The 13,280-nt window shown below is 55.4% G+C and overlaps 1 protein-coding gene across 2 annotated transcripts; it reads right to left on the bottom strand.

Annotated features, from left to right (window-relative positions):
• Positions 1 to 589: 589 nt before the first annotated feature.
• On the bottom strand, positions 590 to 12,200 carry FOXRED2 (FAD dependent oxidoreductase domain containing 2; the record flags this gene model as incomplete). Of its 2 annotated transcripts, XM_082665933.1 has the most annotated exons (8): positions 590 to 1,234; positions 4,062 to 4,232; positions 5,429 to 5,670; positions 7,365 to 7,530; positions 8,751 to 8,917; positions 9,276 to 9,539; positions 9,683 to 9,934; positions 11,653 to 12,200. In XM_082665933.1, the coding sequence occupies 8 exons, from the start codon at positions 12,198 to 12,200 to the stop codon at positions 981 to 983; spliced, it is 2,064 nt and encodes a 687-aa protein (XP_082522059.1). In that variant the 3' UTR covers positions 590 to 980. The 2 variants fall into 2 exon arrangements, with proteins under 2 accessions (XP_082522059.1, XP_082522060.1); XM_082665934.1 differs by lacking the exon at positions 9,276 to 9,539.
• Between the last annotated feature and the right edge of the window lie 1,080 nt (positions 12,201 to 13,280).

Here is a 13,280-nt window from a genome sequence, read left to right on the forward strand (position 1 = left end):
GTGACACATCAACAAAAATGTTCACCCGATCTGGGATGCGCCTCCCAGTGCCGTGGGACAAAATTTGGTCATGAAATGTCTCCCAAATATTGGTCAAATTTCCAACCAAGAGGAGGATCTGAGAAATGCAGTATTTCCCGCTACATCAGTAAACAAAGGATGCCACACTCATCAGTGATTGCAGCCACCACTGATGTGAGCTGGTGAGCCCTGAGGGAGCTCAGGAAGGAAAGAATACCTGCCTTTGAGCAGCCATCAGACTGCAGCCACTCCCCACGGTGAGCCCTGAGGAAACTCAGGATGTGAAAACATAGGATATTGGCCCCAGACAGCTGAGGTGCATATCAAAGGAAAGATTTCAGTGAGCCCAGACTCTTGCATCTTCCCATACACAGAAAGGCACTAAGTTCCTAAACTTGGGATATCTGGTTTTCTTTAATTAACAATAATCTTTTGATGTTCAGACCACCTGCTCTTGGTTGCAAAACTTCTGTATAACCTGGCTCCCCGCTCACCTCGTCGGAGCAGTTCTTTCAGGGTTATTTGAGATGCTGCCTGCTGGGTTTGAAGTCTTAAGAATTCCCGCTGAATAAAACATAACTCTCAACTTTTAGGTTGTGAATATTTTTTAAGTCGACAACTGGAAGGCAAAGGAACCACTGGGCACTTAATGGGGACAGAAGTGAGGCCAGCCTGGTGCTCCGTGACAGCTCATTTGCAGACAAGTCCGGTGTGGGAGCCAGCTCCCTTCCATCTGGCAGAAGATGCTTTCTCTGGTCCCCACTTCCCAGGCACCTCTGAACCGAACAGGAGGGGAGACCACCGAGTGGCCGCCCTTCAGCCCTTCCGTGCCCTCCGTGTGGCTTTGGTGCGGTCACTGCGATGATCTGAGGTGTCTCTGGCAATCACGTCGGTGGGAGCACTGAACCCTGGGGAAAGGGCAGGGCCGACTGTGGGCCTGGGCGGGAGAAGCCTGGCCATCAGAGCTCCTCTTTGTTGCTGTCGAAGGGCGAGACCGGAGGCCCTGGAGCCAGAGGGTGCTGTCCTGGCCCGTGGTCGCCAGGTTGCTGGCCGCTGCGCCCCCGGCCCACAGTGGCATAGTCCCACAGGAGCCCGCTCTCCACGCCGTGCTGGCGGAGGCTCTCAGTTCCCACGAGCCCCTGTGTTCTCAGGTACCCCTGCTGGCAAAAGGGTGGCAGCTTCTGGCGTGTTAGGGCAAATAGGAAACAGGACTCTGCACAAAAGCAAGAGGAGACCGGGCTGAGACGTGTGGGGAGAGGTGCAAGGGGAGGGGGTGCCAATGCCCCAGGGGCCTCACCCGGTTCCCTCCATCCCCTGAGCCTGGGAGCTGACTTTTCTGGGTATCTCACATCTGACCTGGGTAGCCGTGGATCTCATCCCTCCCTGAGGTTCCAAGACTGGGAGGCTGCCTCAACATTTTGGAAAAACAAGGCTCCAAAGGAAAGCAAACCAAAGAGACGGCTCAGCTCCCAGAGGTGGGAGGCTCGCATGCTGCTGTGCGTGGCGCTAGCGGGGTGGGAGCTCGGCCACCCAGGAGCAGCCCCTCAGCTTTCTCTTCCAGGAGCCACCCCGGGGGGCTGGGAACTTGGTGGTCAGTTCCATTTTGAGCTCAGAGTTCCCTGCAAAGATTTATCCCCTCAACAATGTCTGAGCTGCAGATACTGTATGTAAAGCGCGATTCTAAGCACTGTGGGGGACGTAAAGATAAAACTGCTAGACCCTCGTCTGCGCCACAGCAGAAGGTTGGTGTGTAGGTCAGATCTGATCAATGAAGAAAGAGCTGTGGATGCGTGTTATTTAGAAATATTAAGAGACAACCAGAAGAGCTACAAGTCATTCCTTCTGGGGAATGGGAACGGAAGTGGGTGAAAAAGCCTGTTAGCCAAGTACTTATATAACTTTGACTCAAAGAATAGAAAGGATGAAACAGAGGTGGGCTCAATCTTCTAAGGGATTTAGAGACAGGATGGGAAGATGGAGTGAGTGTCAGAAAACCAACCTGAGTCTCTTGCCTCAGTGAATGGGCACATTACCAAAGGACGCTGTAAGGCTCACACGAGTGATCAGGCTGTGAGGTGCTACAGGAAAACTATTTCCTACCTTACCTCTGACTTGTAGTACAGAGGGCCCCTGCCAGAATGGTCCATGACCATCCTCTCTGAGCAGGGACGGCAGCAGATGTGGGAGAGGATGGAGAGGGGCAGTGAGGTGGCCTTTCGGCAAGCACCTCCTCCTATGACATACGTCACCCCTTCTGCAGGGGCCAGGGGTGGAGAAGCCCAGCAGATCTGGGTCCAGAACTAGCGGCTGCACACCCACTAACCGGGTGGAGGGAAAGCCCACCCTCTGCCAGCTGGCCCTTTGTGGGGAGGATTCCTTCAAGTTCAAGGCAGTGACACTCAGTGGCCTGTACTGTTGAGTCTATCTAGGGAGTAGGAGCCAGGAGGCTGCAGGGCCTGTGACGATGGGTCGGCAGGAGCCGTAACTCAGGGGGGTAGGAATACACTCCCTAACAGGCACTGGCATCTCCGTGTACTCCTGAAACCTCGAGAAACAGACAGAGGTTTTGCAGCTGAGGTCTCCAGATCTATAGTGGGTAATTTCATGTGTAAGTGTATGGTCAGAGTTTATGTCTGCAGAATGCTAGTACTTCAAAGCTGCTTAGCTCTGCTCTATGAACTACCCCTGTTTGAGCATCTACACGCATTTAGATTATTAACTTGAAGTATTGTTTTAAGCCATCCCCCTTAATATATACATTTTTATTTCAAGGTAGACTGAGGGATGAAAGAAGGACACTTGCTCTCTGACCCGTAGGCCGAGGACTGACCGTCTCTAACCTGGTTTGATACGAATAGTGTGTGAAATACAATCACTGTTCAACAGATGTTTGCTGGACAGAAAAAAGGAGTGGGTATCCTGGTAATTCAGGGGGTTAAAAAAAAAGACAAAAACTTGGCTTGTTTTGCTCAGTTCTTCCTGGGGATCGTGAGACTTCTCTCTCCCCAAGTCCCTCTCTGGGTTTGACTGTCAGAGTTATCTTCCATCCAGTTCACCAATTTTCCCTTCATCTCTGTCTAATGTGCTACTAACCTTGACACTGAGTTTCCAATTACAAATTTATATTTTCATTTCCAGACGTTCTATTTGGACCTTTCTCAAATCTGCCCAGTCAATTCTGGTAGTCCTGCCCTTTCATTCTATTTTCAGTAATCTCTCTTTTATTTACTTACAGATTTTGGACATACTTTACATCCTCTCTCTGACCATTCCATTTCCCACAGTCTTTGTAGGTTTCATCCTACGGTGTGTTGCTTCTGCTGACACTCCCTCATGGTAGTTTGTATCCTTATGTGTGAAGTGATTTCTGCTTGGGAGTTCATGTTCCCGGGAACTTTATCTGGGGGAATTCTTTGAGGCCTAGTTTTAAGGTATGTGTCCTCACAGAAGACTCACATTGACTTCTGTGATTTCTGCACCACAACGGTAGTGTGAACTTTGGCCCCAAACTCACATGAGTGAGGCCTAGTGGATGGAAATTCTCAGGGGAGATATCCCCCCCACTCTACCCAGAGCCAGAAAGCGTGCGTCTCCTCTCTCTCTCTCGGGAGTGCTTTCTGCCTTCTCCTTTACCTACTGAGATCCCAGCTCTATTTAAAGGTCTCTGTACAGACATCCTACCCTGCTCCAGCCTCGTCTTCCCAGCTCCAAGTGCTGGTCAGTTACCCGGGCTCTAGGCCACTGACAACCAGCAGGTATCTCTCATCCAGCGGTGGGTTTGTGCTTTTCTTGGTGTTTAGCCTCTGGGGAGTTCCCTTATTTTCCTGCCGGTTTTTTAAAAAAGACATTTTATTCAGCGTTTGCAGGTGTGCTGTACTGGGAGGGGGTTTCTGTGAACACCGAGTCCTCCCGTCGTAGGAGAGGGAAGTCTTGGGTCTGGGTTTCTAGACGCACATCCTAAAGTTCCACAGGGCACAGATCTACCTGGTCTTCTTCACCCTCCAGCTCAGCCCCTTTGTCCTTCGGGAAACTTAAGTTACCTGCATAGAAGCTCCGGAGATCGGTGTCTAAGCAGTTCTCCAGGAAGCGCCTCAGGGGCAGAATGTGCCCCACCGGGGCCGTCCAGTCCGTCAGGAAATCTTCCACGATGTGGTGGATGGCCGTGGGCCGCGGCAGAGGCCAGCCTGCAGGGCGGAACCTCACCTCCTGCTCTGTGGGGAGGAGAAAGGGCGCCATGTCAGAGCCGAGCACGGGGCTTCCATTCCCAGGGCCACATCCCAGGTGCCTGCCCCCCAGCCCCTCGCGCTCGGCCTTCCTGATGCACCTCTGCATGGGCCATGGTCAGCCTGTTCAGCTGTCCTTCCAAATGTCTGGAGGGTGGACGTGAGGGAGAGGGACTAGACTAGACTCATCCCCTGCACTGTCAGCGGGCAGAACTAGGACCAGTCACTTGAACTTGGTTTGCTTCTAAGACTTACGTGAGCTGAGGTCTATTGTGGCTGCTTTGAAACTGGCCTTTCTGTGAGGAGACTCGGCGTCCTGCATCCAAGGGGTCTTCGGGCCCCTCTAGCCCAGTTTCCTACCTGGTGGGTGCCCTGCTGTGTGTCCCTGCCACAGGGCACCAAGCCACGGCCATCCCTGCATCGGGAGACTCTGGGAGGTGGCCCATCCCCCCCCGGCAGCCTTCACGATGCGCTGCTCCTTTAGAGTGAACGTCAACCTGCGCTCCTGTCAGTTCCACCTGTTGACGCTACCTCCGCCCTTTGGAACGACCTCTAGTTTTAGATCATCCTCTTCCAGGGGACATCCCTTCAAGTTTGGAAGCAGGAGTCGTGTTCCCCAGGTTGGTCATCATTCGGTAGCTACTCCGTGCTGGGCGCCGTGCTGGCGTTGTGCTGTATCATCTCATTAACCCTCATCCTACAAGGAGGGTACCATGGCCACCCCCATTTCACATCCGAGCAAGCGGAGGCTCCGCGGGGTTAAGTAATGGTCCAAGGTCCCACAGCGAGGAAAGGACAGCCCTGGGAACACTGCCCAGCTCTCCCACTCCCCTCCTGTGCTAACCAGTTCCCCTTCCCTTTCCTGTTCCTTCTAAGAGTCAGTCCCCAGATCCCCGCTCCCCACTCCACGGTCAGCCTCCTTTGGAGACGGCAACAACAGTGTCCCTCTGACGACGTGGTGCCTGGAGGTGATCAGGCCGCTCCACACGTGGCCTACCCAGGTCGATGTGTGGGCCAGGATCTGGGAATAGCATTTATCGTTCTTGGACCATCTGCGCCATTTAGGCTCTAGGCAGAGCCCCTAGAGGCCCCCCTTCTGTCAGCTGAGGGTGCTGCGTGACAGCTTAATGGCGCTGGGGTCCGAGGAGTGCCCTCGCTCGGGGGAGAGCGGAGACCCAGCTCACCGGTGGGGAGGTGCCTGTAGTAGTAGATGACAGGATGGAGGAAGTTCGACAGCCAGGCGTCTTCCGTGTGCCCCACAGAGCGGTCATAAAAGAAGACGTCCTTGTCGGGCCCAGAGAAATTCCGGCCGTACTCCATATTGATGACGAAGAGCCCGTGCCTTGCCCTTCTTCCCGTGATTGCCTCCAGCTGGGCCAGCGCCTGCATGGGGAACTCCTCCAGGTACTCAAAAGCAGTGGCATTCCTGGGGACAGGGGCAACACGGCGTGGGTAAGCCCCTCAGTGCTGCGGCAGAGGTGCCAGGCGTGGGCGTGCGTGCGTGTGGTGTGTGCGTGCGCCTGCCTCTCCTGCCTAGAAGCGCCCGTCAAACAGCGTACAGACACGGATCAGGCCTGCGCGTCTCCCTTGAATATTACTGTTACAGCGGAGCCCTGACTTACACTGGGGAGAGAAGACAGAAGACGCTGAGTAACCTGAGTGGGTATCTAGGGAGAGGGTGAGCCAGGCTGAGAGACCAGTGATGGAGAAGCCCTAGGAGTGAGTGAACACCTTGGCATGTTCAAGGGACAGGAAGAAGGCTAGTGTGGCTGGAGTGGAGCGAGGGGGAGGGGAGGGGAAGTCGGTGGGGGCAGGTCAAGGAGGGCCATGTGTGCCACGAGGGGAATGTCGGGTGTCATCCGGGCTGGGAAGGGAAGCTGCGGGCCTTGGGAAGATAGTGAACAGAACTGAATTCTAGTGATTCAAGTTTTAAAAGAATCACTCTGGATCTTCCCTGGTGGCGCAGTGGTTAAGAATCCGCCTGCCAGTGCAGAGGACACGGGTTCGAGCCCTGGTCCAGGAAGACTCCACATGCCACGGAGCAACTAAGCCCATGAGCCACAACTACCGAGCCTGTGCTCTAGAGCCCACTACTGAGCCTGCATGCCACAAGTACTGAAGCCTGCAAGCCGAGAGCCTGTGCTCTGCAACAAAGAGTAGCCCCAACTCGCCGCAACTAGAAAAAGCCCGCACGCACCAGCAGCCAAAAAAAAAAAAAAAACAATCACTCCGGCCACCATGTTGAGAGCAGACCATGAGGTCAAAGGTGAGAGGCTGCTGTATTAGTGCAGGTGAGAGATGCTCATGGACCAGACCAAGGTGGCAGTGGGGGGCTAGTGAGAGGCAGATTCTAGACACAGTTTGAAGGTAGAGCTGATGGGACCTGCGGATGCTGTGAATGGGTATGAAAGAGAGAGGAGTCAAGGGTGATGGGGGTTTTGCTCTGAGCACCGCTGAGTTTCCTGCAGGTCCCTGAACTCGATGTGCTGCTGCACTCACTGGCTTTGGAGCAGACTGTTCCCTCTGAGGCGTCTCACCTGCCCCGTGTCCTTTCAGAACCAGCCCCACTGCTCACCGCCCCCAGCTCTTCTCCCTTCCCTGCTCTGCGTGGTTCCTTCCTCAGGGAGCGTCCTCTGTGATCTGCTGCTCATCACTTGATTGACAAGGAGCCGACATGGTCTGGCCCAAGGAGCTCTTAAATCCACGCAGGTGGTGATCCCTCATCACTGTCAGTTCACTGCTCATCTGTTTGGTACCAGATGCTTTTCTACCAGTTACCTTTACTCCTTCCTACAGTCCTGCGAGGTAGGTATCATTAGCTCTATATTGCAGATGAGAGAAAGGCTCAGAGAGGCTAAGTAACTTGCCCCAGATCACACTGGTGGAAAGTGGCAAAGCTGCAGTCACACTCACGTCTTGTCTGTCTGTCAACAGAGCTTGTGGTGTTGATGTCACTGGTTTCCCCAGAACAGACTGATCCCCAGCCGCCCTGCCCACCCCACCAGCCATCTTCATCTCAGGAAAGAACCACTGGGCTCTTCCACACATGCAACAGGAAGAGAAGAGCACGACGGCGTGGGAGGGGGAGGGGCAGTGGGAAGGCGAGGCCTGACTACTCACTCCTCCAACAGGACCACGTCGGCCAGCACACTGAACATCTGGTAGAGCCCAGAAGCCTCATTGACGCGCCGGATGATGGCACTGGCCAGCTGTGTGATGGGGTGCTTGGTGGAGGGCCAGGTGACGCCGTGATGACGCTGCTCCAGCAGCCGGTGGATGGCACGCACTGAAATGGCCAGAGGGAGGAATGGCACGCTGCCCTTAAGATGTTATCTTTCACCTCCGGGGCGGGGGTGGGGGGGAGGGACGCAGAGCCCCACCAGCTCTGCACTCTGGACACGCTTGTATTGCACGGCTCCAAGAAGGTGCCTTTAGAGCAGGGTCCTCACGTGTGTTCTGAAAGGGGCTGGATGGGAAGTGTTTCTGGCTTTGCAGCCCAGACGGTCTCTCTCACTTGACTCAATTCTGCCTCTGGTGGGAAAGCAGTCATAGAGGACCGCGAAATGAACGGGCACGGCTGGATTTGGTCCCCCAGGCCCGAGACTGCCCACTTCTGCTTTAGGCCATCTGCATATGGAAGTCCTGCCACTGTCACCTCACATGTGACTATAAGGATGAAGGATCCTTATAGTGGTTTTTTTTTTTTTTTTTTTTTTTTTTTTTTGCGGTACGCGGGCCTCTCACTGTTGTGGCCTCTCCCGTTGCGGAGCACAAGCTCCGGACGCGCAGGCTCAGCGGCCATGGCTCACGGGCCCAGCCGCTCCGTGGCATGTGGGATCTTCCCGGACTGGGGCACGAACCCGCGTCCCCTGCATCGGCAGGCGGACTCTGAACCACTGTGCCACCAGGGAAGCCCCCTTATGGTGTTTTTATGGTCAAATTAACTGGCCCATGTAACACTCGTCATGCAATAAAGCACCCATCCAATGGGCTACCCAGAGCGCAGAAAATTGGTGCCCTTAGTACTGAGAGTTTTGAAAAAGAGCTGATATAATCTAGTTGCAACTTTTATTGAAATTTGTTGGTACCCAAAGAGTCTATGTGTACGTAATACTTCACAGCTCCACGGTCTCCAGATATTACCTTATTTAGTCCTTACAACAGCTCTATGGGATGAAGAATTCACCTCATTTACAACTCTGACATCTGGGAGAGCCAACAGAGGCTTGGGGAGGTTATGAAGCCTCACCCCTGAGACCACGCAGCTGCTTCCCCAGGTTAGCAGTCCTTGCCAATCACGGTGATGCGGGTAACACGCCACCCCAAGATGTACTTACTTTTACACCTTAACTGGTACTTCTCTAGATGTGTCCTCAGACCACGAAAACCCACTGCTGCCTGCCCCACAGGGAATTTATGACAATCAACTGCTGTTAAGGCTGCTTTAAGGGAATCAGGCGTCTCTTTACAGACCCTGGGGACAGCGGCCCTCTCTCCCGGGCTCACCTGTGTATCGGAATCCATGGATGAAGCCCCCAGCAGATTTCCGGTAATCCACGGAGTGGCTGGCAGTGCCCAGGACAAAGAGGCCCCGGCTCCCTTTGGACTCATAGCTGGCTTTCACCAGGGGGTACTTCTTGCTGAGCTCACCCCCTGCAGAGAGTCGGAGGGACCTGTGAGTGGAAAGGGCTGTGAATAAAAATCGCTGCTATGTATGAAACGCTTTTTACAGGCTTGGCACTGAGCTAAGTGCTTACATTCCTGTTCAAATTTAAACCACACCGTGACCCTAGGAAGCAGGTATGATGATGTCCATTTAACAGACAGAGTAACTGAGGTTCGCGTTAAAGACGTGGTGGGTCAGGGACAGAGCCAGGATTCAAGCCGCACTGGAGGCCGGGCTCTGGGTCCCTGTGTGACCTGATGGCACAGGAGGATCTGTTCAAGCCCTCTGGCGTCTCCTTGTCCACCTGGGCCTTGACCAGAGGGCTTTGCTGAGAGATCCAGCTCCTCCCCTCTGTTCGGACTCACTTGCTGAAAATGGAGAAGTCGAAGTTCCAGCCCAGGCAGCGGATGACCCGGTCGTAGCCCACGCGCAAGGCGAAGTTGTCGTTATCGTCCTGGGGGAGGGGGATGGCGTCGGCACTCCGGTTGCCTTCCTCCAGGAAGAACTTCAGGGTGACGTGGAATTTGCCCTCGAGGTCCTTCACAATGGCCAGATCCGTCAGGTCAGACTCGAGCAGCCCGTCCAGGGACTTCAGCTGGTAGGTGTCCAGCAGGCCATTGTTGATGGCCCTGGGGCCCAAGGGGAATGTCAGGAGAGAGAAAGAAGGAGAAAGAAGTCTGTGCCGGGTAAGGAAGCCTCAGGGGCCAGGGTGGTTAGTCGGGCGGGGGTCAGGGGCTGGCAGCACAGCACACACAGTACCTGCCCAGCATACCTGAGGTCGCCGACGTAGTGGGTGGCCCAGGAGAGCCGGACCCGGGAGCGGCTCAGCATGTGGATGAAGTTGGTGACACCCAAGATGTTCTCCGCCGTCTCAAAGGCCGAGTTCCCCCGGCCCAGGATCAGCACATTCTGACCCACGAAGTCCTCGGGATCCACGGACACGGACTCATAGCCATCCAGGTATTCGGAGCCAGGGAAGTCCACCTGGTTGGGCACTGACAAGCCAGTGGCCACGAGAAGGACGCTGCAGGTGGGGGACAGAGGGAGGATGGCTTAGCCTCTTAGCTATGAGACCACGAAGTGAAAAATCCCGCTTTGGACCTGCCGCCTGGTTCGCCCGCCTCACCCAGACTGCTGGCTCCTAAAATAAAGCAGGTTGTTCATTTATTCACCCACCTCCTGACCTGTCCCAGTGCATCTGAGACCTTACCCTGGCCTCTCACTGAGTGATCCAGTGGGTGCAGTTTCCTTTACACCTTCCTGGGATTATACCAAACGTGAGAATTAGTTCTACTTTCTGACTTTGGAGAGGGTGACGCCATGAGAAATGGATTAATTCACTTAGTTTTGAACATGGCAGCCTCACCAAGTACCACCCTAGTCATGAAAAAGAAACTAGACGTTCTGCTTCCCCCTTTCTTACTTGCGTGGCAGATGCAGAATCTGCTGAGTGGTGATTCTGTGCGAGGCCCTGTACTAAGTGCTTTCTGCCTCATCTTACGGCTCAAAGCAGCTTTGCATTGGTGTTATTCCGCCTGCTCTACAGGTGAGGAGATGCAGGCTCCACGTGGGCCCACGAACTCCATAGCTCCTTAGACAGCAGACCCAGAATCCGACCACAGGTCAACCTAATTCCAGAGTCCTGCTCGTTCCACTGGTGGGGATTACAATCCCGTGGTGGACAGGCTGGGAGCCGGACCCTGCCAGCCTGCAGAGGAATGGTTTGATCACAAGGTAGTTTAGAAAACAGGACCGGGTGGCCTGGAGAAGGGGCCTGGGCAGCCTCTGTGGCCCCTTGCTTTTTGGCCTGTCCATTTGCTCACATCTGAATCCCCTACACTGTAGCACTGCTGCCTAAGATGCGAGGGTCCAAATTGGCCCAACCCTTCTCTCCTTGGGCTCTAACAAGCAAGGAGCAAGGCTGAGCCTCTGGCAAAAGGCATGAGAAAATGAACCGTGATCGAGCACCTGCCTGGAGCCAGGTGCTAGGCTGACGGCCGGGAACGGAGAGGCAGTCGGGCACAGCGTTAAGAACACAGGCTTCGGAGTCAGGAAGATGTGAGCTCAAGTGGCAGCTGTACCCCTTATTAGCCGTGTGACACGGCACCGGTTACTTAACTTCTCTGAGCCTCAGTTTTTCATCCGTAAAATGGGCATCAGTGAACCTCCCTCAAAGGATCCTTGTGAGGATTAGACAAGCACGGTATAACATATAACTCTGAATTTGGGTTCTCCAGACTATGCTAAGCTTTCTCCCAAGTCAAAGCGAGCTAAAACTGAATCCTGGCAGCACTGCCTATTGGCCCTCGCTCTCATTCAGTTCAGAAATCCTACTGAGCCTGTCTAACACTTGCTGGACACTTGCCAGTATTTCTCAGAATGTATTTTGGGGAACACAAGTTCTAGGAGATGCTCTACAAAAAGGGTTTTGTGGGTGCATAAGCTCAGACAATGCTCAACACCCAATGCTGGAGTCCTTCAGTGAATGTGAAGACACTGAAATCTGAAAAATCCTGGAGGAAAGAAATGGTCAGAATTTTCAAGAATCTTTGAGTACGTACATTTCTAGGAAACACTTGGGAAATGATGGCTGAACTGAACCTCTTAGCACTGGATTTCAGTGGGAGCAAGGATGGGCAGAGATGCCTCTTTTCTCCCACATCTACGGGCCAACCAATGGGTTTCCTTCTTCCAGGGAAGGCACTGGCTTCAGCAGGTGAGCCCTGGAGCCCGGTTCCTTACCTACACTGGTATGCCTGGCCCTTCTGGTCGGTCAGGATGAAGTAATGGCCATTCCAGGCCCGCTGATCCTTGTTCAGAGTGACGTGGGCAATGGTTGTGTTGTACAGCACGTGAAGCCCCAGCCGGTCTGCGAAGTCGCCCAGGTAGCGCACCATGTCGCCGGCATCGGGGAAGTAGGCGTTGGAGTAGTGTCTGAAGAGCAGCCGGGGGTCGTGGCTGAGCAGAGAGTTCCAGTCATGGCGGAGGTTGAACTCGGCGTTGGCCTTGCCTGTGTACCGCTTGTTGATGCTGATGAGCTTGCGGTGCCGCGGGTAGCGCGTGAAGAAGCTGCCCGGTCTCGGGGCGCGTTCGAACACGGCGTAGTCCCTGCCGGCCCGCTGCAGGAAGTAGGCCATCTGCAGCCCCGCGGGCCCGGCACCCAGGACACAGTAGTCCCGGTGCGCGGGCACGGAGGCCTGGGCGGGGCACGGGGAGAGAGCCGGGTGCAGGGCGATGGTCAGGAGAAGCCCTGGGAGGCCCCACGGCAGGGCCGCGGCGGAGAGACCCATCCTACGGCAGACCAGAGAGGTGAGGCCTCGGACCACGAAGGCCCCTTGACGCCCGCGGAGGTGAGCCAGGAACTGGGGGCCCAGAAAGGCAGGGGCTTGCCGGAGCGCTCACTGCGACTAGGGGTGCAGCCAGGACCAGAACCCAAGGACCTCTGAACTCATTTGCCCCGACTCCATCGTTTCAAGCTCGGATCTGGGCTCCTCCTAGGAGTCCCGAGCCCCTCCATCTCCCTCAGGACCTTAGTTCCCAAGGGCGCCAGACTCCTTATTGCCATGGTAATAAGAGGCTGGGTGTTTTCTCCACTTGCCCCTAATTCCAGGTATGCCCAACACCCCCCTAGGGCCTTCCAAGGCCAGACCCTCGAGGGTCACGTCTTTTTGGCCACGCCCCCGCGCTCCGGCCTCCAGCCTGAAGGAGGTGTGGTCTGCAGGCTCCCGTCCCACACCCGGGTCTCTTCGGCCACGTGACAGGGAAGCCCCAGCACACCTGCCCGCGGAGCAGCGCGAGGCCGCCCTCCTTCGGGCGCGCTGAATACGGGAGCCGCTCCCCACGCGCGCTTGGTGCCCACGCCCGCAGCTCCCGCCTCCCCGGCCCGCCAGTCCACCCCCCCGCACAGAGCTCGAACCTCCCAGCCGCTCCGTAGACAGCCCGCAGCCAAATCAGCCCGCGCTCGGCCTGCCCGCGCCACCGCGGCGGCCCCGCCCATGGCAGGGGGCGGGGTCACGTGGCGGCGCGCGTCATGAGGGGCTGGGCTGTCGGGTTCTGGGCTCCGGGTCGCTCGCGAGAGCCGCGCACGTGCTGCTCCGCCGGCCGGCGCGTGCCGGCGCGTGGTGGCCCGACTGAAGATCAAATCTGGCAAGTGGCTTGGGGCTCTTTAAAGCTGTGTCTTTCCACGTGTAAGGGAGGCACGGGAGCAGACGACTTTTGGAGATAATCGCAGCTGTTCCACTCCATTACTGTAGCCAAAGACTAGTTGGGTACTCAGTACTCTGGGACCGGAAACCAGGTTGATGAAGCCAGGACGGAAAAACAAATTAACTGGTGTGTTCGCTACAAATTCAGTCTGTTGTTTACTAAGA

This window comes from Grampus griseus (assembly GCF_964374135.1).
Source record: "Grampus griseus genome assembly, chromosome: 11".
NCBI lineage: Eukaryota > Metazoa > Chordata > Mammalia > Artiodactyla > Delphinidae > Grampus > Grampus griseus.